The 25,507-nt window shown below is 41.6% G+C and overlaps 2 protein-coding genes across 6 annotated transcripts; both read right to left on the minus strand.

Moving 5' to 3' along the window:
* LOC107374199 (gastrula zinc finger protein XlCGF57.1) lies at positions 1-23,811 on the minus strand. Of its 5 annotated transcripts, none has more exons than XM_070544327.1 (5): positions 14,942-16,017; positions 14,465-14,802; positions 14,002-14,374; positions 2,736-2,829; positions 1-2,663 (listed from the first exon to the last, which is right to left on the minus strand). In XM_070544327.1, exon 5 carries the CDS (start codon positions 2,564-2,566, stop codon positions 1,259-1,261), a length of 1,308 nt encoding a protein of 435 aa, XP_070400428.1. In that variant the 5' UTR covers positions 2,567-2,663; positions 2,736-2,829; positions 14,002-14,374; positions 14,465-14,802; positions 14,942-16,017; the 3' UTR covers positions 1-1,258. The 5 variants fall into 5 exon arrangements, with proteins under 5 accessions (XP_070400428.1, XP_015797832.3, XP_054603275.2 ...); XM_070544329.1 differs by having other exon boundaries at positions 2,510-2,663; positions 14,942-23,811; XM_015942346.3 differs by lacking the exons at positions 14,002-14,374; positions 14,465-14,802; positions 14,942-16,017 and adding an exon at positions 12,303-12,370.
* A 130-nt stretch (positions 23,812-23,941) lies between these two features.
* LOC107374198 (C-C motif chemokine 3) lies at positions 23,942-25,504 on the minus strand. The gene is made up of 3 exons (XM_015942345.3): positions 24,828-25,504; positions 24,471-24,582; positions 23,942-24,373 (listed from the first exon to the last, which is right to left on the minus strand). The coding sequence occupies exons 1-3, from the start codon at positions 24,895-24,897 to the stop codon at positions 24,280-24,282; spliced, it is 276 nt and encodes a 91-aa protein (XP_015797831.1). The 5' UTR covers positions 24,898-25,504; the 3' UTR covers positions 23,942-24,279.
* Positions 25,505-25,507: the final 3 nt, after the last annotated feature.

Here is a 25,507-nt window from a genome sequence, read left to right on the forward strand (position 1 = left end):
TTTAAGAAGTTAAAAGATTTATTTCTAAACAAATTAAACAAGACTAACTTTAAACACTATGTGTATGATGAACTAAGGTGGAGTAAGACAAATCAAATCGCTTTTATTGTCACATCACATGTGCAGGTACACTGGTACAGTACATGTGAGTGAAATTCTTGTGTGCGAGCTTCACAGCAACAGTTATGCAAAATACAATAACGTAAAAACAAGCAAAATATAAAAATGGCTAATCTAAGTAATAATATATATATAGTATTTAAGGTATATACATTCCTAATGTGTGTGCTAAGTATTTTATTTTTTTATTTTTCTACGTGTGTGCATGTGAGTGTGTGTATAATGCGTACATACATATTTAAGAAATGAATAAAGTAAACAATAAGATAAGAGATATAAAATGTACAGAGGTTGATGTGTGTGTGAAATATGTTCAGAACCAGCAGATCCGGAGAAACAATTAGTTCTGAGTGGGAGTGAAAGGGTGTTTCGCTCTAAGCTTTGGTTTGGAGATAATAACGCACATTGAGACGCCATCTACGTACCCCAACGGAAGTCCCCGTTTAGATCCGGAATGTCGGGGGTCCAGCTTGGACCCTCTTGGAACAGACGCCTGTAGATATGCAGCGGTTGCTGACCCTTCCAGTCTTGAGTAACTCCCAGGTCACGAGTTTATTGGCATCAGCGAGACCCTGAAGGGTCGTGATGGTTCAGCTTTTATTCTGAAGGAACCGTTGCAGCAGGTGGAACATGCAACAGATTTAATCCAGCTTGTCGTTCGGTTCCCTGTGACTTGGCGATTGGGGTTCAAATCCCGGTCGGGTCATAGCAAAGACTAACAATCTGACCCAATGCCTCCCTGCTTGACACTCGGCTTAAGGGGTTGAATTGGGGGGTTAAACCACCAAATAGTTACAGAGCGCAGCCAGCTGCATCTCAGGTCAAATGCGGAGTTGAATTTCACCAGTGTGTGACGAATTATTGGGATGTTAACTTTAAAACATACCAGTGAAGCGGACTTGGCACCAAGGCACAAAGGCATGCATGATACCATAAGTAGATCTAAAAAATGCACATGCAGCAACAAGCTAACACATAAAATATCCATTTATCGGCCATAACAGCATAATAATTATCGGATATCATTATCGGTCCAAAAACTGTGCATCCCTAGTTATTTTTATATTGGTTCATTCAGAAGCCAAACTACACGTTAAAAATGAGAAAATCACAAGGATAACAACAAGAATCCTTGGAGTTAGACAGATGCTTTTTGTTCTGTGTGGACTCTCATGTGTTTGTTAAAACTTGACTTTACACTAAATTTTTGTCCACAGAGTTCACACGCAAAAGGCTTCTGTCCTGTGTGGACTCCCATGTGTTTGTTTAAACTTGACTTTACACTAAATTTTTGTCCACAGAGTTCACATGCAAAAGGCTTCTGTCCTGTGTGGACTCTCATGTGTGTGTCTAAATTTCCCTTTTGGATGAATCTTTTTTCACAGATCTCACAAGCAAAAGGCTTCTGTCCTGTGTGGACTTTCATGTGAGTGTCTAAATTTCCCTTCTGGTTAAATCTTTGTCCACAGTGCTCACAAGCAAAAGGCTTCTGTCCTGTGTGGCTTCGCATGTGTCTGTTTAAACTTGACTTTCCACTAAATTTTTGTCCACAATGCTCACAAGCAAAAGGCTTCTGTTTAGTGTGGACTCTCATGTGTGTGTCTAAATTTACCTTTTGGATAAATCTTTTTTCACAGAGCTCACAAGCAAAAGGCTTCTGTCCTGTGTGGACTCTCATGTGTTTCTCTAAATTTCCTTTTACACGAAATTTCTGTCCACAAAGCTCACAAGCAAAAGGCTTCTGTCCTGTGTGGACTCTCATGTGTCTGTTTAAACTTGACTTTCCACTAAATCTTTGTTCACAGATCTCACAAGCAAAAGGTTTCTGTCCAGTGTGGACTCTCATGTGTATGTCTAAACCCGACTTTCCACTAAATCTTTGTTCACAGATCTCACAAGCAAAAGGTTTCTGTCCTGTATGGACTCTCATGTGTGTGTCTAAATTTCCCTTTCGGGTAAATCTTTGTCCACAGAGCTCACAAGCAAAAGGCTTCTGTCCTGCGTGGATTCTCAAGTGTTCATTTAAATGTGATTTTCTGCTAAAAGTCTTTCCACAGTTGTCACACCTAAATGGTTGTAGTTTTGTCTGGACTTCCCTGCAAGAGTCTACATTTTGCTTCACACTAACATGTTTATCAATACAACAGCCTGAAGACCTTTTTCCTGAATGACTTGTCACAATCACGTGTTTCTGGAGAGAATGCTCATGGAGAAATTGTTCATCACATTCTGGGCAGCTCGAAGATTTGACAGCCTCTGATTTAGACCTGCTCTTCTTCCAGTCTTTGTTACAATCTTTAGTTTTTGACTCAGAGTCTGACAAGAGCTTCAGCTGACTGTCAGAATTGTTGCCATCCTGGTCATCTTCAACATTGCAGACATCAGAATCTGAAGAGTTGGACTTATCTTTATAAAGATTTAGATCTGAATTCCTTGCTGATTTCATCTTATTAGTGACGCTGCTGGTTGGACGATCTCCGTCTTTAGGCTGGTGCTGATCAAAATTTGACAACAGAACTTTTCTTCCTTCCTTCTTCCTGAAACTGACAAGAAATTGTAGAGAATGAAATTTTGGTGGCATAAGCCTCAATCTCATTAAGCTGCTACCCCTCTACCTCAGTCACGTTGAGGGGCTCCAGGTCCTTCCGTTTCAAAGCAGACCCCAGTTCTCCAGGACAGTTTCTTAAGTCAGCACCGTCTGGTGAACACCTACAGGCAGCACATACACAAAAACATTCAAGTTGCTGTATGAGGTGTTTTTATGCTGTTCAAGCAAGCTACTATTAGAAATAGCACAATACAAAAAAGGTCCAACCCCTTTCTCCTGGGCCAACCTTCCTGAGCCAGCTAGCTAGCTCACAGTAATGTGAGGTATATTGTCCTCCAATTGGGTGTCTAGAGTGAAGTTGTTGCCATCTGATTTTGCTAGCATAGTACATCCTCTATGATCTGAGCACATGAATACTAGGCTGATTGAGAAGGAGAAATGGATATGGTCCAAGGAAATATTAAAATTAGGGATGTACTTAAATAAAAATTCTTGACCGAAACCAAAAACGAGGAAACCAAGGTCAAAAATCGAAACACCAAAAGAAATTGTCAATAATTAAAACTTTAAGCAAAGTCACAATATTGACCCCATCTAGCAAATGTAAGCTGAAACTGTGGATAAGACGGCAACCTGCAAGCACTCTTGGCTGAAACCTGAGATCTACCAGACTTCTGAGGGTAAAGTGGTCGTGGAGGATGAACTATTGAGCTTCCTTTTCACCAAAATGAAGATTATGAGCCAAGAGGAGATGGTGCTGCTGGCAACTAGCACCTTTGATTCGGAGTGGATTGAGGCCTCCAAAAAGACCTTGTTTGATCTCTGTTCTACCACACAGAGAAATATTCAACATAAAGGTGCTCAGAAAGATATTAACAACTTAAAGATTTGTCTCAAAGTGCTGAATGGGTGTGTAAATAATGTCCCAAGGTTTGTGTCTTATAACCTGGAGGACCTGCCACCGGTGACATTTAGCAGCTTGGATGTATCTTGTCTATTAAGGAGAATGGAGCAGCTGAGCACTGAAGTAGCAACCCTTAAGGATGGAGTAAAAAGTCAGAGTGATGTCAGCCAATATCTAAAGACAACTGCAGTGGAAATATGCGACCGGGTGTGTGCTTTGGAACAAAAGGCTGCAGCTGGTCAGGCTACAGAAGCTACCAAGACTGCTGAACAAAGCCCCGCAAGGGAACCGGCTAATGTAATTAATAAGGTTGCTGCTGCTGCTACTATGGAGGAGTCTCACGTGACCATGGTGGAAAATGTGTGTGGCCTGGACCCTCTTGTGTCAACTGGGGATATGCAGTTGAATAGTGATCCTGAACTGGTGGAATCTACAACAAAGTTGAATTTGGATAGGCCACAGTCTCCAATGTGGAGTCTGGTTGCTGGCAAGGGTAGATCTCGCCCAGCGGCAGCCAAGGCCGAAGTTTCCGGGGACTTGTGGGCCATTCCCACCTGTACCGGGTCGGCCCGGGGCGGGTAGCGTAGGTTGTTTACATATCTGGGTGGCCTGGTATTTTTCCGGGCCAACCAGGGTCCGCAATTAAATTTTTTACTCACCGGCCAAGTTGGCCGGTAGATGATGAAAATCTACCGGCCAAGCATATCTTTTACCGGCCAAAATTATAAATGATTTAGATCTACCTAAAGTATGTTATTCTATATTATGTTGATTCCAAACAGAGTGACAAAATAATTTAAACATCAATTAATAAGGAAAACAACTCTTTTGTCATTTTTACTATTTATTTATTTATTTTAAGAGATGTTTTTATGAACTCTTTCATTGAAATCTAGTCAGACTCCTTGTTTTCTCTGTCCATGAAGTCTGGCCTCCTGCCTCTGACACCATCTTTGAACCAAAGCATTACAGCCTCATTTGGGTCCTAGTCCTTGATCTCTGGAGAACACAGCTGCACCATGAGAATATCTGAAAGTGTGTCAGGGCTAGGGTTGTCACGGTAACCGGTGTAGCGGTAAACCCCGGTAAAAAAGTTGACAATAATAATAACCGTCTTGTTTTTAAAATATGTATTATCCCGGTGGATTACCGTGGCTGCGGTGTAGGCGCGGTGACCCTTACTAGCCACCGTATCATCTGCTGAAGTTGCCGGCGGCACATGCGCACTTTGTTTACGACCAAAACTTTCTTTAAGCTAAAGCTGAAATAATGGCCAGAGACGGCAGCACTTGGGACATTTATTATCCCTCAAAGAAGACAAAGTCGGAAGTATGGGCATTTTTTGGATATTTGAAGAATGCCGAGGGACAGTTGTCTGTGAAAGGCAGCAACGCTACGTGGCCATCATAATGTAGCCATTGTCTCACGACTCCGCCATCTCCAGTTCGCCACTTTTCACAAAATCTTCTGGTTGCCACTGGTCCTGGTGGTTTTTCTTCCAGTTCGACGAGTTTTCATTTGGAAGGCTGGCTGACTCCAGTTAAAAACCGCCACATTTCACCGCTAGTTTTAACACGAAGCTAACCGCTAACTTGATAAACTGATTGAATGGGATAGGTGGAAATGACGTTGGATGCGGCGTTCACGTTTCGCGTACGTTTGTGTAAGTTGCATGCAGACGGGAGGAGTATCAGACATCCATGGAAGATGACTGATAAACATAACTAATTTGGTGCAAACATTTACTCGCCAGGTGGCAGGTAGAGCTCAAAAATTTACTCGCCAAATGGAGCTATTTGCTCGCATTTGGCGAGTGGCGAGTGTTAATTTCGGACCCTGGGGCCAACCAAGGCTCATTCTCAGCCCTCTTCTCGAGGGGGTCTGCTTCAGGCCGACCAGGGCCAACACACCCAATGCTGACAGCAAATTCACACCTTCCATTAGAGCAAGCCTCTGATTGGTGGGTAGAATCAGCCCACATGGGCTTAAGGCAAGGATGTGTGGAATCAACCGGGTCAGGCTGGGGCCGACTGGGGCTACCCGGCCCGGGCCGACCCGGTACAGATGGGAATGGCCCATAAGTCCATTGTTGGAACGGGAGTAGTGAACAACATTAGAATGGTTACAACCAAGCTGGTGAGTGTTTTCGCTTCCAGATTCTCACCCGATGTTGACAAATCGAAACTGTTTATAAAAATTTCAGTTCCTTTAAAGTTTCTGCTGAATGCAATGATGTGAAGGAGATGTACAATCCGGATCTCTGGCCTGAAGGGGCTTTTGTTCGGCGATATTTTGAGCCCAGGAGAGTTGGGCATGACCGAATTGAGCTGAATGACACAAAGGGCAACAATGGAGCTTCTGCGGTGGAAAAATGATAACATATGGACTTACGAGTTCTGTCTTATAACTGTCGCGGGCTTCAGCTCGGAAACAGTGATGGAGATAAAGCTCATCGACTGGTCATTGATGACCTTTTAACTGACTGTGATATTCTCTGTTTGCAAGAGACATTTTTAGTGCAGCAGGACCTCTCAAAGCTGAACTCTTAATAATTTCTTTTTTGGGGTGGGTGAATCTACTACAGATTTTTCCAGCAGTATTGTTAGAGGGAGGATACCTGGGGGTGTCGCAATACTGTGGAAAAAAACTTTGGACAATTGCGTCAAAATTATTAGAATGGGAGTAGATTGGTGTATCGGAATACATTTGTCCTTTGGAAATAAGGATTTTCTGGTCATATGTTTATATTTACCTTGTGAATGCCGACAGAACGAAGGAGTGATCTTAATGAGCTTGCTTTTTAAGCTCTTTTATGGAAAGTTGCAATTTTACTAGTATATATGTTGTGGGCGATATGAATGCCGATATCTCTAATGTGAATCCCAAATCTGGCAAACATCTGGCTCAGTTTTGTTTAGAGCACAAATGCATTATGTCAAGTAAGCTCATGCTGCCGCATGACAGTTAAACATATATTAGTGAAGCCTGGCATTCTACTTCATGGCTAGATCATTGTTTTAGATGCTCATGGGTCTCTTAGTTCAATGAATATTCTGTATAACCTGGCCGTCAGTGATCATATCCAGATTTCATTCTCAGTCAAAGTTGAGCGTCTGCCCGAGGTGTTTGTAGGTAATGATGGAGTGTGTCAAAGCAGTTTGAACTGGTCTAATGTTACAAAAAGTGAGTTGAGATCATACTCTATAAAGACAGAAGAATTATTGAGAAATGTTGTTTTACCCAATGAGGCCATTAGGTGTACTGATCCAAATTGTGCATATATGAAACATAAAGTGGACATCTGCACATTTTATGATTGAATAATCAGAGCTCTTATTGAAAGCGGTAAGCCACTTCATAAAGTGGTCGGCAGCTCTAATATTAAGTTGCCCGGGTGGAACATGTATGTAGCTGGATTCCATGAGCAAGCCCAAGTAGCAACAAGGGAATGGGCCCAAGCGGGCAGACCCAGACAAGGTCTCCTATATGAAAATAAAAAGCTTACACATGCTAGATATAAGTATGCTATTAGGTTCATTAAGAAGAGCGATCAAGCAATGAGGTCTGATTCCTTGGCTGGGAAACTACTATCGAAAAATGTCTAGGATTTTTGGAAAGAGATACGAGTTCTTAATAGCAACAAAACTGTTTTGCCTCGCTGTGTTGAAGGTATGTCTGGACCAGACAATATTGTTGAGCATTGGAAACAGCATTATGATCAGGGTCCGAAATTACATTTTTTACTCACCGGCCAAGTTGGCTGGTAGATGATGAAAATCTACCGGCCAAGCATATCTTTTACCGGCCAAAATTATAAATGATTTAGATCTACCTAAAGTATGTTATTCTATATTATGTTGATTCCAAACAAAGTGACAAAATAATTAAAACATCAATTAATAAGAAAAACAACTCTTGTCATTTTTACTATTTATTTATTTAATTTTCAGAGATGTTTTTATGAACTCTTTCATTGAAATCTAGTCAGACTCCTTGTTTTCTCTGTCCATGAAGTCTGGCCTCCTGCTTCTGACACCGTCTTTGTGCCAAAGCATTACAGCCTCATTTGGGTCCTGGTCCTTGATCTCTGGAGAACACAGCTGCACCATGAGAATATCTGAAAGTGTGTCAGGGCTAGGGTTGTCACGGTAACCGGTGTAGCAGTAAATCCCGGTAAAAAAGTTGACAATAATAATAACCGTCTTGTGTTTAAAAAAATATATATTATCTCGGTGGATTACCGTGGCTGCGGTGTAGGCGCGGTGACCCTTACTAGCCACCGTATCATCTGCTGAAGTTGCCGGCGGCACATGCGCACTTTGTTTACGACCAAAACTTTCTTTAAGCTAAAGCTGAAATAATGGCCAGAGACGGCAGCACTCGGGACATTTATTATCCCTCAAAGAAAACAAAGTCAGAAGTATGGGCATTTTTTGGATATTTGAAGAATGCCGAGGGACAGTTGTCTGTGAAAGGCAGCAACGCTACTTGGCCATCATAATGTAGCCATTGTCTCACGACTCCGCCAACTCCAGTTCGCCACTTTTCACAAAATCTTCTGGTTGCCACTGGTCCTGGTGGTTTTTCTTCCAGTTCGACGAGTTTTCTTTTGGAAGGCTGGCTGACTCCAGTTAAAAACCGCCACATTTCACAGCTAGTTTTGGTTTTAACTAGGGGTGGGCCGTTATCGGCGTTAACGTGCTGCGGCAAAGCCAGACTCTTATCGTGCAATAAAAAAAGACGCCGTTAATATATTCTCAAAGTTGGGTTGGGATCTGGGTCATCTATACTAAGCTTGATGACTTTCCCATTGCGCGGATGGATACCTGGTTGGCGCAGATGTATACTCGGCGCGGATCATCGACATATACCGCGCGGATGTCTACGCGTGAAAGAGAACATCTTTAACGCCAGAGGAATCTTCAAACGTGACGCGCCGACATGGATGCACCTATGAAGCTGCTGGGTTTGCTCCAGGGAAAATTTATTTTTAAGAAGCTTCCCAATGGAAACCTTGACAAGACTAAAGTTGTTTGCACCTTGTGCAATGCGGAATTTGTTTACTGTAGAAGTTCTTCCGGTCTCAAGTACCACCTAAACGCAAAGCATCCCTTACCTAATTTGGAAGATGCTGGACCAAGTGTTGCGCAGGGGTTAGAGTTTTCGTCAAACTACTATGTTTGAGTGCAACCGAGGCAAGCCCATCAGTGCAGCTCTATCAAGTAAGCTCACTAATCTCCTTGCTCAGTGGATTGCCACGAGCTGCCGACCCATCAACGTGGTCGAAGATGATGGGCTCGAGCTTGTTCTCCAGGCGGCCACGGGTGACTCATCCTACAAACTACCTGCGAGGCGAACAATCGTGAGGAAAATACATGACCAGCATCCAACAGAAAAAGCCGCGAAAGATGAGAAGTTGGTGGAGGCAACTTGTGTAGCACTGACTGGGGACCACTGGACCTCTGTCAGTAATGATAACTACCTCGGTGTTACTGCACACCTCATCGATGCCAGCTGGGAACTTCACTCCTTTGCTTTAGGTAGGCTATGTCCTTTTAAATGTCATAATCAACCGAGAGGTTAACACGCGAGAGGGAGTGCTGTTGTGTTGAATATATGCATTTGTGTGATTATTATTATTAATACATAATCACACCAGTGCTGATATTTGGCACAACAGCACTCCCTCTCATGTGATATTGTTTTTATACAACAGTTCTAAGAGCTAATTTTCTTATTTAACAATAATAAGCGACATAAGATTATAATTTGTTAGTTTATTCAATCATTTATTTAGCTCCGCCAACACAAATAGTTCCAACTAGAAAGCTGTTGCCAGGCAACACAAAAATAACACAACATAACATTAGAACGCCTGATATTGTCTGTAAAAGGTCCCAGTGTTGTTGTGCTCCAATATCAGCACTCAAGGAATGTCTCTTGTCCAATCAAATTACTTGGTTAGAACTAACTTGTACAATTTAATTTAATTAGCCTACTTATTAATTAGCACAACACCATGAATTACCACCATATTATGTTTGCTTCTTAATGATTGCTAGTTGTTTACTGCTTGTGAACTTATTCTGATCTTTGTTTGACCGTTAGGTGTGATGAAAACAAGGAGCCCACCACTAGTTTTAACACGAAGCTAACTGCTAACTTGATAAACTGATTGAATAGAATAGGTGGAAATGATGTTGGGATGCGGCATTCACGTTTCGCGTATGTTTGTGTACGTTGCATGCAGGCGGGAGGAGTATCAGAAATCCATGGAAGATGACTGATAAACATAACTAATTTGGTGTAAACATTTACTCGCCAGGTGGCAGGTAGAGCTCAAAAATTTACTAGCCAAATGGAGCAATTTGCTCGCATTTGTCGAGTGTTAATTCCGGACACTGATTATGATGCTCTATTTAACTGCATTTGTAGTGAACAAATGAATGTAACAGTGATAAACAGCACTGAGTCCATTAGTGTTACAGCTTGTGATGTTCGTCAAGCAGTGATTGAGCTTCCAGACAGTAAATCTTGTGGACTGGATGGAATATACACGGAACATCTGAAATATACCAGCTTTAGATTATTACCTCTACTGGCCATCTGTTTTACTAGTTGTTTGATACATGGCATTCTGCCTGATGCACTTAAGTCTATTATTCTGGTCCCTGTCATAAAAGACAAAGCAGGTCGAGCAGGTAGCATGGACCCATTGCATTGGCAAGCATTGTATCCAAGGTTATGGAAAAAGTGCTACTAAGTAGACTAAAGGATTTTATCTACTGTACTAGGGCTGTCGCGGTTGAGGAATTCCCCCTGCGGTGATTCAGGGTGGCTTAATATTGCGGTGTGTGATATTATTGCAGCACTTTTTTTTATTGCAGTACTATCTAAACATAATGTTCACAGATTTAAAAAAGGTTAAAAATTGCCGTGCCTTCTTTTATAACACTTTACTGAATGCAGATCAAAGGGCAGTAACAACACAGATCGCAGTAACGTTTGTTTCTCCGACAGTCGGAGTCCGACTGAACTTAAAAACAACAAAATTCAGGAGAAGGTTAAACTTTTAAATGCAAATTTGGCTGCAGCATCTAACAAATAAGAAACAAGTCCCCATTTTGTTTAGTTGTTTAAAATCAAGCATAAAAAATTACATGTACCGGGCGCGGGGCACTATCATTTCACTTTCACACACACGAATGACGGTGATTTATAGCTCGGTCACGTCCTTGTTACCCACAAGGAAAACCAGCATGTTAACCATATACGGTTTGAGAGAGGATCTGAGAGGGGTGGCAACATTTGCAGCAACACTGAAAACCCTCTCGGATGGTGCGCTCGTTGCACTAACGCACACGTACTTGCGTGCGACTGGCGAGCAAAGGGAATCTCTCCCGGTTGTTGCTCCACCGTGTCAGGGGGGTTCTTAAGGGTGGATGCATTCCTCCTGCAGGTAGCGAGTGAGCTCCAGCTCGGCTCAAACTCTCTTCGGGACGGTTGCAGAAGCAGTGCTTGTCCGGGACGTCAGGAGGTCTCCGAGCGTTTATTATTATTTTTTTTTTTTTGCCGCTGGTGGCAGCTCCGTCTCGGCCAAGGACTCTGGCTGCGCAGCAGCTGACGTACTGAAAACCAAAGCGCTCCCAAAGGAGCGAAGTAACGTTTCGTTTTGATACCAGTGCAGCCATCCTTCTCAACATGCATCATTGAGTTGAATCAAGTTCAGTAATCGCGGTGGCCCATGATGCAGCGCGGTGGGCTTCTTCATATCGCGATATTTCATTTTTGCGGTTACCGCGACAGCCCTATACTGTACAGATAACCAGTTTGGGTTCAAGTCTAAGCTTAGCACAGATTTGTGCATATTTGCTTTAAAAGAAATCATTAGGAAGTTTCAAAGAGGCATAAAGAAAAGAAAATACAATGTTAGTTTCCATTACATATTTACACTCCAAACATATATTTTTTGAACTTGCATAGCTTTGCCTTTGTTGCTGGCTTTGTCATGACATCTGCAACCATCAGACAAGTCAAACAATATTCCAAAATCAAATTACCAGCTTTGACTGTTGATCTTATGATATTTAATATCCATACGTTCACACCTCTGCCTGTTTACAGGGTTCTTTGCCAATGCTACTGTTCCTTGATTGTCCTCAAAAATCTTTGGAGGTATTTGATGTTGAAACATCATTCAGCTAATGGTCTAAAAATGTAGTTTATTGTTTTTAGTGCAACTCCGGACGGTTTAACTTGGGCTGTTAACAAAAATAAAAACAGGTGTGTAGTTTATAATCCGCATTTAAACATGAAACTGAAGCTCAGAGAGGCGGAGTGTCGCTGCTGTTTTCAAACTAAAACTAAACTCTAAAACTCTTCGTCGAGCTAACGAACAAAATTGAGAATTGACTTTTGGTAAATGAATAAAAGCCATTAATATGTTGTGTTTGTTGTGACCTACTGCTTCCAGGAGCGAGTCCACGGAGTACAGCTAACCGCCGTCTCTGCCACAGCTCACGGTATGAAAAGCCATGGCTGACCGTAGTGAACCACGGAGTGAACAAATCTAGTAAACACGACTCTGCTCTAAGGTTTGTAAACATCCATTCAGAGTTTAAGTTAGTCTCACCGTGTCTCAAACTCAGACTAACCCGTAAGGTTGCACCTTGTTGCGCTCACATCGTCTGCAGAAACAAAAATATACATTTAAATCAACAAGAACCCTACCAGGCTTTTCTCCTGCAGCTCGGAGAGGAACGGGTGAGGGCGCATGCGCAGTGCTGTAGTCGTCTTCTTTTCGGTTTTATGGCGGTTAGCAAACAACTCGAGGTGCATCAGCACCACCTACCGACCTGGAGTGTTTACCGGAACTTCTCTTGAGCCAAACAAAAAAGAAAGGGGAGCTCCTCGGACTACATGAAGCTGCTATGATGTAGCAAATAGAGTTTAATTGAAATATAAAGACATTTAACTGGTCTTTGCCTAAAGGCCTGGTTTTCATATCAGTTTACTGCATTTGAAATGAGTCCTCAAACCAAGAGGACATGCTGGGAGCTCAGTGGTGGATGCAGACAATGTGGACTCCACATGAGCACAGATGGTGTGTTTGGTGGTGAAGGAGCTAGATCCTTCAGTTAGGTTTAGGCAGGAAAGATGACTCAGGTGAAGGAGATACTAACTAGAGACTCAAACTTCATGCATCTTATTGTGGCAAGGTGGATAAACGAGGGCCCGGGCGGGATTCGATCCCTAGACTCCTGGTTGAGAGTCATGCGCTCTAACCAGTCAGCTAAAGAAACATCCCCTTGGCTAAGTAGCCAGGGCGCATGATCAATCGGTATGTTGTGACAGGACGCTCACAATGTCACATCATTTTAGATTTTGGCATTTCTGATTACAATAATCAAACAATTACTACATCAGGAATGTTTTCACAATATACTCTTTACTTCATTTTTCTACTTGATTCATTTTATTCTGAAGTGACTTTACTCTTACTCGAGTACATTATTTGGTTCTCTTTTAAAATATAAAAAGCATACAGTGCTTGGTTGAAACGTTATTTTTTCACGACAAAAATGCAGCAAACACCCCCCCCCCCCCGCTTCAAAAGTTTGGTCCAGGGACAGAGCTTCAGCCTGCCCGGACTTAGGGGTAGCCCGCCGCTGTAATAAGGGAACCCGGACTGGGTGGATCGAGCACATACAACAACGGGCGTGTCCGAGTTGAGCAGCGCCTCGCCTGGACAACAGACGAGAGCAGACAGATGCAGCAGGAAGCCGGCGTTCAGGTCGGACAGATTTCCCGACAAGTGTAGCTCGCGGGTGACGATGGATGAAGATATCGCGTCAGAGTTCATACGTGTTTAATTATTTATTTTAATTCTGGTGCCTGTTGGCAACCGAAACACATCCTCACGTGCTTGTGGATATCATATATTGTATATGAAGACATGACTGTAATAATAAGTAAAGGTTATCAGCTGTAGCTTCAGTATGTTCATAGAAAACGTGACAAAAGAACACAAATCACATTTCTCTTTATGGCCTATATTGTTGTCATCATCAACATAACATGACTTACAGAATACATGTGACCAACTAATATTTCATGTTCTACCACCGGATGTTTAGATCAAAATATGAACCAATCAGATCTTAGATCGGGTGAGAGCCAGGCGTTTCCCGTCATCCTCTAGGTTTAGCAGCCGGTGGAGAGCAACTGCAGCACCTTGCTCCAAAATTTGCGGCCGCCTTGATCTCACGAGGTTATCGCTGCCTACGTATGCATGACGTCAGAGCAAGTCGGACACAAATCTAACCGACATGCACTGCTCGCCGATCAAGGTGATCTAATCTTCGCAGAACTGGCTCATCTCGAACACACGCTTTTGTTTAATTGTCTCAAAAACTCCGACTTTTCCTACCTTTTTAGTTTTTGGCCATCTCTGTGATCTTTGGTTTGTTGACATTTTTTATTTCGTGTCAGATCTTTGTTGTTTTCATTCCCACGTCCATCATGATTTTGGCACTCAGCTTCAGAAAAACTCTGACACAATGGTTTGTTCCTGTTTGTTTCTGGTTCAACAGTTTGTTTCTTCAGGAGAGGTTACCATGGTAACCTTTTCCTGCTTCAGAATGAAATGCTCTTCATGCTGACAGATGCAGAGTTCCTGCTGTTCCTCTTGAATCAGCGGAGATTCTGGTTCCTTCTGGTCCGATCTGGATGTTGTTTCCTGGTTAGAGAGCTGCTGCTCAGTCAGAACCTACCTTTTCCCCAGACATGATGCTTTGGAAGTTCTAGACAGGACCAAAGTTTGAGTGTTAGGAATTATCTGTCTAAAATGATTCACTCCAAAAATTCTTACTGTGAGAGATAGAAACATCCACCCATCGCCTGTTGACACTGCAGGAGCAGCAGCTCTGATCTCAGCCTCAGAAAACACCGAAGAAAGGAGTTGGTGGCTGTTTGGTTTTGGCTCATTAAGAAAGGGCACCGTCTCCTCCTTCTTTACAAAACGCTCTTCATCCTGACTGATGCAGAGCTCCTCTTGTCCTAGAATCTGCAAAGGTTCTAGCTCTTCCTGCTCCACTTGGATTTGTGGAGGTTCTGGTCCCTCTTGTAAAGGTTCTGGTTGTTCCTGGTCCAAACTGGAGGTCCTCTCCTGGTTCCAGAGCTGCTGGTCACTCAGAACTCTCATCTTTCCTGACAAAATGAAGTGGGAGTTCTGGACAGAGACACAAAATGCTAATTCATGCAACAATAAGATAGCACTAGGGATGTTCCGATCACATTTTGTTGTTCCTGATCCGATTCCAGGACATTTGATTTTAAGTATCTGCCAATACCAAGTTCTGATTTGTTACCTTATTGGCAAGCATTCAAATAAGAAGGAAAAATGAAATTTCAGCAACGCATTAAAGTGACAGTGTCACGCTGAGAGCAGGAGGTTTGGACCCAAGGTGCAGGAAATCCAGAACACACAGGCAGGAGCGGTTGAAAAGTAAAAATCCTTTATTTAGGAGGAGAACCAAAAATCCAAAGGGCAAAGGCAAAAACCCAATAACTAAACTAAGGCCAAATCCAAAAGCTCACCTTCTGAGCAGAGACCTAAAGACTGAGACTAGAGACAAAACAACGCTGACCAAGACAATGAACCAACAACCACAGAGTGACAAGACAAGGCTTATAAACACAGAGGGAGGTAATTAGGGAAAATGGCAGCAGGTGTGTGGAGTGTGGGCTGGAGGGAAGACAGGTGAATATAATTATCTAAATGGGAAAACAGAAACAGAGGAGGGCAAATAAACCTAAACCTAAAGACAGAGGGAAGGGCTCACACACACATACACACACTGACACACACATAAACTCACACACACATACACACACACACACTAATACACACATACTGAGCTGGGGAACAAGAGGCTGGAGCTACAACTGGAGGGGGCTAAATGAACACCGGACCTGAGGGAATGATATGAAGGCCTACAAACAGAAGACACATAAATGAGACGCAGACAAAGGACACATGAGGGCGCTATGAGACACAGAAGGGAATCTAGAGAGGGATGGAGAAACATCAGGAGACACATGAAGACGCAGACGCAGACCATGACAGACAGTGTGTGTTGTTCCTGGCGATATGGGGCAGTAGATGCGTAAATCGTTGCAAGCAAACGGTATTTTTGTGTTGGAGTAAGACCTTACCAACAGATGTCCATTAGGGTCAAAAAGCCCCGGGGAGTGCAAACTTCCGCAAACTATCGAGCACATCAGACTCCCTTTCATCACTGGCAATGAGTGAAGAGGTAAACGTGTAAAACAACTTTTGTGCATGGTGAAAGTTTGTAACCGTTTGTTAGAAATCAGTAAATGTATTTTTTCCTCAAGAGCTCCCGTAGAAGGAAACATGGCGTCTTATATGGTGTCGCCCAGAGACTTAGGCCCAATCTCAACACTCGCACCAGCACCCTTGCGCCCTTCATTTGCACGTTCCCGGCCAGGGGTGCGAGTGTGTAGGGTGTCCCGACTCTCAAGTGCTGAAGTTGACCACGCCCCCATTGCACCCTTAATCTCACTTCACCCAAGTCTGCAACGATGTGGACCTCGGGCAAGGGAATTACCCACAAGTCATTGCTGCGGGAGAAAAGGCTCAAGTTCCTTTTCTGAAAATATGTATTTTCCAATGAAATTAGTTCATTTTAGGACGATTAGTTGATGCTCTGAATGTTTTAGACAAAGCAGCAATGAAGTAAAATGGTGAGCTACTGCCCCCGCGACCAGACTCCGGATAAGCGGGTGAAAATTGATGGATGGATGGACAAATAACATAGATTTACATCGCCGAACCCGGCCCAGCCCAGCGGCTCCGAGCCTGACGTGGTTCTACCGGCCCGACCCAGTGGCACCTGGCCTGGCGTGGTTCCATCCGCCTGGCACGGCAGCGCCATACCCGGCGTGGTAACGCCGGCCCAGCCCAGCGGCACCGAGCTTGACGTGGTTCTACCGGCCCTACCCAGTGGCACCGGGCCCGGCGTGGTTCGATCCGCCTGGCCCGGCAGCGCCGAACCCAGCGTGGTTACGCTGGCCCAGCCCAGCGCACCGAGCCTGACGTGGTTCTACCGGCCCGGCCCAGCGGTACCGGGCCTGACGCGGTTCCATCGGCCCAGCCCAGTTCCGCCGACGGGGCCTAACAACACCGACTCCGGCGGGGTCCTGCTGAGCCAGGCCCAACAACATTCATCGCGTCGCGGTGAGCACGGAACCAGAGGACGACGGTTGCAGGTGAGAGGAAGAGATGCCAGGAGGAAGAGCCGGTGGACGAGGTAAAGAAATGGCCACAGAAGACCTGGAGGAGATCAAACGATCTCTGAACTTTATGTCAGGTGAACTGTCAAAAGTAACATCGCAGCAGGATCGATTATTGAGACTGATGGAGGAGGTGAAGGAGCTTAAAATACTGTTAACTGAAAAAGATAAGAAGATTTCAGCCTTGGAGCAAAGAGTTGATGAACTTGAACAATATACAAGACGAGAGGATTTGGTGATAATGGGACTAGAAACCCGACACAGAAGCTACGCAAAAGCAGTAGCAAATCATGACTCAGCAGAAGAGGCTTCAGACAAAGAACTTGAGACACTAGAGCAGCAAGTTGTTACTTTTCTGCACAGCAAGAACATAACTATTCAAAGAGATGCTATTTCAATATGTCATGCACTGCCAAAAAAATTTGAGAAAGCTAAATCAACTATTATTGTAAGGTTCACCAGCAGAAAACAAAGAAACAGCATTCTGTTACAAGCAAACAAGCTTAGAGGCACCAATGTGTACATAAATGAACATTTAACCAAAAAAAATGGGACAATAGCTAGAGAGGCACGGATGCTAAAAAAGCAGAAAAAAATTGTAGCTACATGGACAAGGAACGGGAGTGTATGGATCAGAGAACAAGAAGGATCACAGGCTAGGATAATAAAGGAGCTGGGAGAACTGGAAAAATTTAATTAACAGTGAAAGTTGGAAGAGGGATGTAGAATCAAGTAAAATCTCATATAACATCACATAAATAAGATACAAGTAAACCACAACACAAGCATATGGACATAACAACAAATACTCATGAGGAACTAGAATACAAGATATATGACCCTGGAAAGGAACTAGAAAATAATTTGTACACACATATGAATAATAAATGTGAATATTTTAGTGAACAAGAACTAAGGGATTCAGTTTTGACAGAAGGAACACTCTCGATCATTCACTTCAATAGTAGAAGTTTGTATTGCAATTACTCTAAAATATTGGATTATTTAACACAAAATAAAAAACCATTTCAAATCATTGCTATAACAGAAACATGGTTAAAAGAAGGAGATGAGGAGGAGGTACAAATAGAGGGGTATGAAATGTACTTTATGAATCGGAATAATAAAAGAGGAGGTGGTGTTGCACTGTATGTATGTCACAATTTAAAAAGTAAAGTCATTCATAACATGTCAACAGCCATCCAAGATGTACTGGAAATGATCACTATTGAAATAATCTCTGAAAAGACAAAAAACATAATAATAAGTTGTATCTATAGAGCACCTGGATCTTGTGTAGAAACATGTACAAATACAAGTACTGAGATGTTGAGTGGAATCTGTAACAAGGATGTATTTGTCTGTGGGGACTTTAATGTTGACCTGGAAAATGTAAACAATTCAAAGACAGCAAACGACTTCATAAATTCAATGTATCTACTGGGTCTGTTTCCACTGATAACCAAACCAACAAGAATTGACGCGCGTAGCTCAACAATTATAGATAATATATTTACTAATGCTTCAGAAGGGATAGAGAGAAGTGGAATAGTGATGACTGATATCAGTGATCATCTGCCAATTTTCACAGTCTATAAAAATCACCAGATCAAAAATCAACAAAAAATGGAAAAACTTATAAGGGACAGGTCACAAAACGCTATAGACGCACTAAAAAGAGATCTGGAACAACAAAACTGGGAAGAAGTATATGTTGATGATGTAAACATGGCTTACAATTCTTTTATAGGAATATTATGTAGTCAATATGACAAAAACTGTAAAACAAAAACTCAAACACAAAGAGGGAGGATGAACAAACCATGGATGACAAAAGGGCTGCTGAACGCCTGTAAGAAAAAAAATACATTATATAGATGTTTTTTAAAACTAAGAACAAGTGAAGCAGAAAGGAAATACAAAAAATATAAGAATAAATTAGTTTCTATAATCAAAAGACAAAAAAAGGAATATTATAGCAATTTATTAGAAGAAAACAAAAATAATATTAGAGCAACTTGGGGAATAATAAATAATGTCATAAAAAGAAATCAAATAGCTTCAACTGTTCCAAATTATTTTGAAAATGGACAGTCTGAAATTAGTGAAACCAGTAAAATAGTAAATGAATTTAACAATTTTTTTACTAATGTGGGACCTGACCTGGCAAAAAGCATTCCAAAAAGAACAAATTATAGTATAGGTGAGAATATCAAAAGCAATGAAAACAGTATATATTTAAGTCCAGTAACTAGTGATGAAATAAGAAATATTATCAATAAATGCATCAATAAAAGAAGTACTGACTGTGACGGTTTAGACATAACATTAATAAAAAATATAATAGAAAGTATTATTCATCCATTGACTTACATATGTAATTTATCTTTTGCAACAGGGACATTTCCTAACAGGATGAAAATTGCAAAAGTCATACCACTTCATAAAAGTGGAGACAAACATATCTTTTCCAACTACAGACCAATATCTTTATTGTCACAATTCTCAAAAATATTAGAAAAATTATATATTGCCAGGTTGGACCGATTCCTGATCAATGAAGATATATTAAATGACATGCAGTATGGTTTTAGAACAAATCATTCAACTTCCATGGCATTAATGGAATTAACAGAAGAAATATCGGAAGCCCTTGACAAAAAAAATCATCTCATAAGTATCTTTATTGATTTAAAAAAAGCATTCGATACAGTGGATCATACAATTCTTATTAAAAAACTTTGTAAATATGGCATCAAAGGGATGGCCCTAAAATGGATAACAAGTTATCTTACCGATAGGCAGCAATATGTTCAAATAAACAACACAAAATCACATATAAATAACATTACTTGTGGTGTACCACAAGGGTCGGTATTGGGCCCTAAACTATTTATCATTTATATAAATGACATTGTTGAGGCATCCAATATATTAAAATGCACCTTATTTGCAGATGATACAACTTTTTACTATTCAGGAGATAATGTTGAGCAGATGATAGAAGTGATACAAGCAGAGATGAAAAAAATTAAACTATGGTTTGATGGAAACAAACTATCATTAAACAGTGATAAATCCTGTTTTATGATATTTAGTAATACAAATTCAAATGATGAAATTTTATTAAATATAGATGAGATTAATATTAAAAGAGTTCAAGAAGTCAAGTATCTGGGAGTCATCATTGATGAAAAACTGTCATGGAAACTACATATAAACAGTGTCAAAACTAAAATATCTAAAACGATTGCACTGTTACATAGAGCAAAAGGGTTGCTTGATAATAATTCATTATATTTGTTATATAACTCACTGATCGTACCATACCTGAACTACTGCATTGAAATCGGGGGAACAACATATAAAACTTACACAAATTCCATTTACATCTTACAGAAAAAAGCAATAAGAATAATCACAAGGAGCAACTACAGAGATCCGTCCAATCCATTATTTATTAAATTAAAAACACTAAAATTCTATGATCTGGTGGACTACAATATTTTAAAATTTATGTATAATGCAAACAAAAGGAACGTACCTGCAGGATTAATTAAACGATTTTCAAAAAGACATAGCAAATATGATTTAAAGGGACATGAATTATTTAATATACCTAGACATCGGATACTCGTAAAGGAACATTGTGTCTCCATATATGGAGTTAAATTGTGGAATAAATTGAATACTGAACTCAAGAATGCAAAAACAATATTGACTTTCAAAAAAGAGATAAAAAATAAAACAATTAACTTATATAGATCCGTTACATAAATGTGTGAGGGGAGAGGGGTGGGGGGGATTAAAGGAACTAAATATTAACCTAGTATGTGCTTGTATGTGTATATATGTATGTATATAGATCTGTAACTTAATGCTTCTTTCTGTGTAACTTGTTTTCTTTTTCTATTTTTTTCTCAAATTCATGGGTTGAGATTTTGTCGGCCAACAAGTCCAGGAACTATATTGTTCAATTTCCTTAAGAGTCATATGATTATTTCATTTGTATTAATGCTATTTTAGTTAAAAGGGGCAGACAACATAAGTTTTTCTTCTTTCTGTCCCCTTTTTCATTTTGGCTTGCAGCAATTTAGTTCTGATTGTATTTTTATTTTAATGTCAATAAATGAAAATAAAAGATTAAAAAAAAAAAAAAAATTAATTTCAAATAAATGGTTTGTTGTTTGTTTGAAAGTTGTTAATAAAGGTTTTTGAAACAAGTTTTACAGCGACCAGCATCCCGGCATGCATTGCGATCGATGACGCAATGCTCCCGGTCTCAATTCTGCAATTATTTGCACACTTGTGCACTATGCACTCGAACCCCACTGCGCACTTTCCCCAAGTGCACTTTGCTGAAGACCGCAGGGCGCAGTGCGAGTATTGGGTTCTGGCCTTTGACCAGCTTCCATGCATTTTAGACCTGATTTTTATGGTCATTTGTTACAAAGCCACCAATATTTTTCAACAACTGGGCATCATTTAATACACTTTTAACAATATTTTGATTGATATTTACAGAGATTAACAGTCAAAACTACACTTTGTCACTTTAAAATGAGAAACACATTGAATTTGTCCTTTAGGTTTCACTTTCACTTATTTAGGAAGTACAGTGATTAACAAGCTGTTTATTTTATGAATATATTTAAAAGTAGCTGTGTTTCTCTTACAAGTTGTTTACTTTCTCAACATGCAGCTGTATTTAGCGAAGCCCAGTGATGGGGCAGGCATGCGGCGTCTCAGCAGTCAGGCTAACTTTTACCTCGATAACACCTGTAGTTTATGCCGTTTCCACATCGGCCAGGTCTGGTCTGGGCTGGGTAGCGTCGGGGTTGGGTCCGGGTCCCGCACTGGTATGGTTTGCTCCATAGACATACAGTGGGATGTGAATGTTTGGGCAGCCTTTTTAATCTTCATGGTTTTCCCACATATATCGTTGGTTGTTACCAGGGTTCAAATGTTGGGGGAGCTCGGGTCACCCGAAAAGGTGACACTCACCTGGAAGCCCTCTACCCAACAAAAAAAGATCCTGGTTCTATCTAAATTAGTGCTGCCCCATTTAGTCGATTCGTCATGATGACGTCGACAAACAAAAGTTTTCTTTGTTACAACTTGTTCAAAGAAATTAGGAGTTACATATATCTTAGCTAATACTCTGGCATGTCTACAATTATTTTACTTTGAGTTTATACATATGTTGTAAAATCAACACATTCTCACACCCAAAGCATTGAAAACTGACAATTTTTTTCTCTGTACTCTCCGAACACTGTCCACTTATACTTGGAGGCGATTTTAATTTTTGGATGGATACTTTAACAGATGGGTTCAACACAGTAGGGACTTGGCGCAATTGGCAATCCACTAACATAGTTAAACAGTACATGAGTGATTATGGGCTTTGTGATGCATGGCGATCTCTTCATCCTAACCCGAGAGAGTATACTTTTTTCTCACACGTCCATCACTCGCATTCACGTTTGGGTTATTTTCTAGTCAGCAGCTCATTGCTGGCAGACATTTTAGACACTGAGATACACCCCATAGTTGTCAGCGACCATGCTCCACAAGGCCGGATTATAATATGTGCAAACTGGGCACAGGCCCAGGGGCCCACAGCCACAAGGGGGCCCATGCAAGCAGCCGTCTTTTTTTTGTGTGTGTGTGTGTGCAGCAGTCTTAACGCTGGAGAAAAATGTTGACAAGTAATTAAAATTGTGCCCACATTTTCTAAGTTAACACACATTTCTTTTAACAACGGTAGTTTTTGCATCTTTACTGTTCCTGCTTTAGCCCTCTCCCCCCTCCCCCTGCGCAGCGAACACAAACTCACTGATGCGCCTGCAGCCTCTTAACCCCGGGTTTCCACAGGAGCCGTCAGCAGCACGTTACTGCAGCAGCACGTCTTGCTCGCGTAAGCTGCTGCTTGGCCCTTCCCACGAGACGCGAAGCAGCAGGGGAGCAGCTGTCACCGACCGAGCACGAAGTCACACGAGTGACTTAATCAGTAAACACAACAAGCAGGAGAAGATTACAACATGGTTTGTGTTTTATGTTCTGCCCATTTTATAATCGCCAATACGGACCTGAAAAACAAAGGAGACCGCTAGCTATGTGATAACTTCTCACGGGGACGCACATTCAGTAACTTATTTTAAAAGTAAAGCAACCGGAAGGCAGTACGTTCTTTATTCTGAAAATCTCGGGAGCTTCTCTCCATTTCCGCGTCCGATTTCCTGTCTTTCCTTCCCCAAAAATGTCGAAATTGACCCGTTTCAGAGGCGTCGTGCGTGGAAAATAGAACCGGCGCGTAAAGGCCGCGACATGCTGCTCCTGAGATGCGGCCGACTCGCGCTGCTGACGGCTCCGGTGGAAAAGGTTCTGTTGACCACAGCGGTTCCTATCAGCAGCTATGACGTGCTGCTGCAGTAACGTGCTGCTGACGGCTCCTGTGGAAAGCCGGGGTCAGAGTTCCTGCTGCTCCAAACATTGGAAGAATCATTGAATTTTCTGTTCCTCACTTCTGATTACCTTCAATGGTGTTTGTTGCAACCAGCAGGTACAAAAACGAACTTGTTTTTATTTGACTATGTTTTCTGTCCTGTCTGTTTATTATCTTCCTGCATCTCCTCTCAATCCTAAAGAAAAACTGCTCCCTGGCTTCATATATATTCACCTCATGAGTTACCTTTGAACTGCAGTTAAAAAAGATCTACCGACCGCTAAAATAGCATCCCAGCAGAGTCCACATGAATAATGTAATATAAATAGAACCATGATCATTTTCGGGCTAATAAAATAGTCTACAGTCCATCTTCCGTAATGTGTTTGTGGCCCTGCGAATTTTTCTAACTCTACCTGCACTTCTTATATGTACCTCTCACCGTAGGACTCTTTCATAAGGGTACCGCACCATCAGCTACGTCAGCCCAGACAAGAGCAGAGAAAATGGAGACAGAATAGAGGATAATTCTGTCATGATGTGGATGGAGATTACATTTTTAATTGGTGTGTGTGTGTGTGTGTGTTTTGCTAAAGAGTGGAAGGCAGCTCATAGATGTTTTTATTTGAGTTAATTCTTCAGATTAAGTTAACAAAGACATTACCATTTAATAGTTCTATTAGTTTTTAAATCTTAGAGAAAACAAGTCACGTTTTCTGGAAAACAGCAAAGAGAAATCAGAACTGGAACACTTCTGGTTACATTATAAAAAGCTTTAGGAATACATGATTAAATAAAGCGTAGTTTCTAAAGGACATCACTCAGATGGTTAATGACTCCAAGTAAAAACTCTGATTGGAAACAACAGAAAAGCAGTTATATAATAACCCCAACCATGCAGCTGTGTGTCAGTGATGTGGCGAGGCAGGTCCTGCAGCTCCTTTAGAAGGACTCTTTGTCCAATTTAGCAATGATGCTCTGGACCCAGGGCAGCTCTGGGTCAGCACAGAGCGTACGGTTTTTTCGTGTGTTGAAACTGTAACAAAATAAATTATATTTTTTTCTTTATACTGATAGCAGAGATGAAAATAATCACATTTTAACATCGGACAATCTGGATCAGCAGTACTTACATGACTCCAGCTTTGGGGCAGCGGACATCTGTTAGGATATACGAAGTGATGAATTTTTTGTTAACAGGTGTTTGATGGAACCTAAAACAGCATCTGTCCGGACCATTTGCATCTGGAGAGAAGATATCATTAACAAATGACCCGCACCTGTGCAGCGCCTTTCAGAGCCAGAGGACTCCAAAGTGCTCTACACTAGTGTATCATTCACATGCTGGTGGAGATGAGCTATGATGTAGCAACAACGGGCCGCACCGACAGAGGCGAGGCTACACAGCACAGGCGCCACGGTCCCTCTGACCACCACCAGTGATCTTTGAGTAGACATGTCTATTTACAGTCTGATCATCTATATCTTACTGTTGCAGAGAGCAGCACAGATCAGCGCAGCTCCCAGGATGCAGAGCAGGAGGCTGTGAGTGGTCCTCATGATGAGCAGATAGTCCTCAGTAGATGATGAAGTTGCACCAGGTTTACGGGCGTCTACTCTAACCGAGGGCTGGAGGTGTGTTTATAGCAGATCATATAAAAAACTGCTAGGTGTTTGGGTGGGTGGGGGGTGATTGTGGTTTGACTGACTAAAACTTTCCACTCGGTTAGATGTAGGAGCAGATTAGAGGAAATGCTTTTGTGGTTAGCCCAAAGTGCATCTCAAAGAGTGATGGTGGCACCTAAAAAACTTGTTTACCACTTCTAAACACCTCAGAAATGTTAAAAGCTCGGAAACAGATTAAAACTCAGTCTTTTATCAGGGAATTTGATTGTTACAAGAACTGGTGTTGGTAAATTTGCTAGTTTTACAATAATCTGATTCTTTTAAAATAATGTTTTAGGTTTGCCAAGATCATTTTTGTCCTCCTGCCTCTGGAGGTTTGACCACAAGTTGTGTGTGATCTGAGGAGTTCGTTGGACCGGATCTTAGCAGGTTTGGTTCTTCATCCACTCAGTTCTGACTTAAGTCTACTGGACCAGTCCTTAATCACCAAACTGTTGTTGGGTGGTTGAAGAAGTTCCTCTGGGAGGATGTTTAGGTACCGTTG

This window comes from Nothobranchius furzeri, chromosome 14 (genome assembly GCF_043380555.1).
Source record: "Nothobranchius furzeri strain GRZ-AD chromosome 14, NfurGRZ-RIMD1, whole genome shotgun sequence".
Lineage (NCBI taxonomy): Eukaryota > Metazoa > Chordata > Actinopteri > Cyprinodontiformes > Nothobranchiidae > Nothobranchius > Nothobranchius furzeri.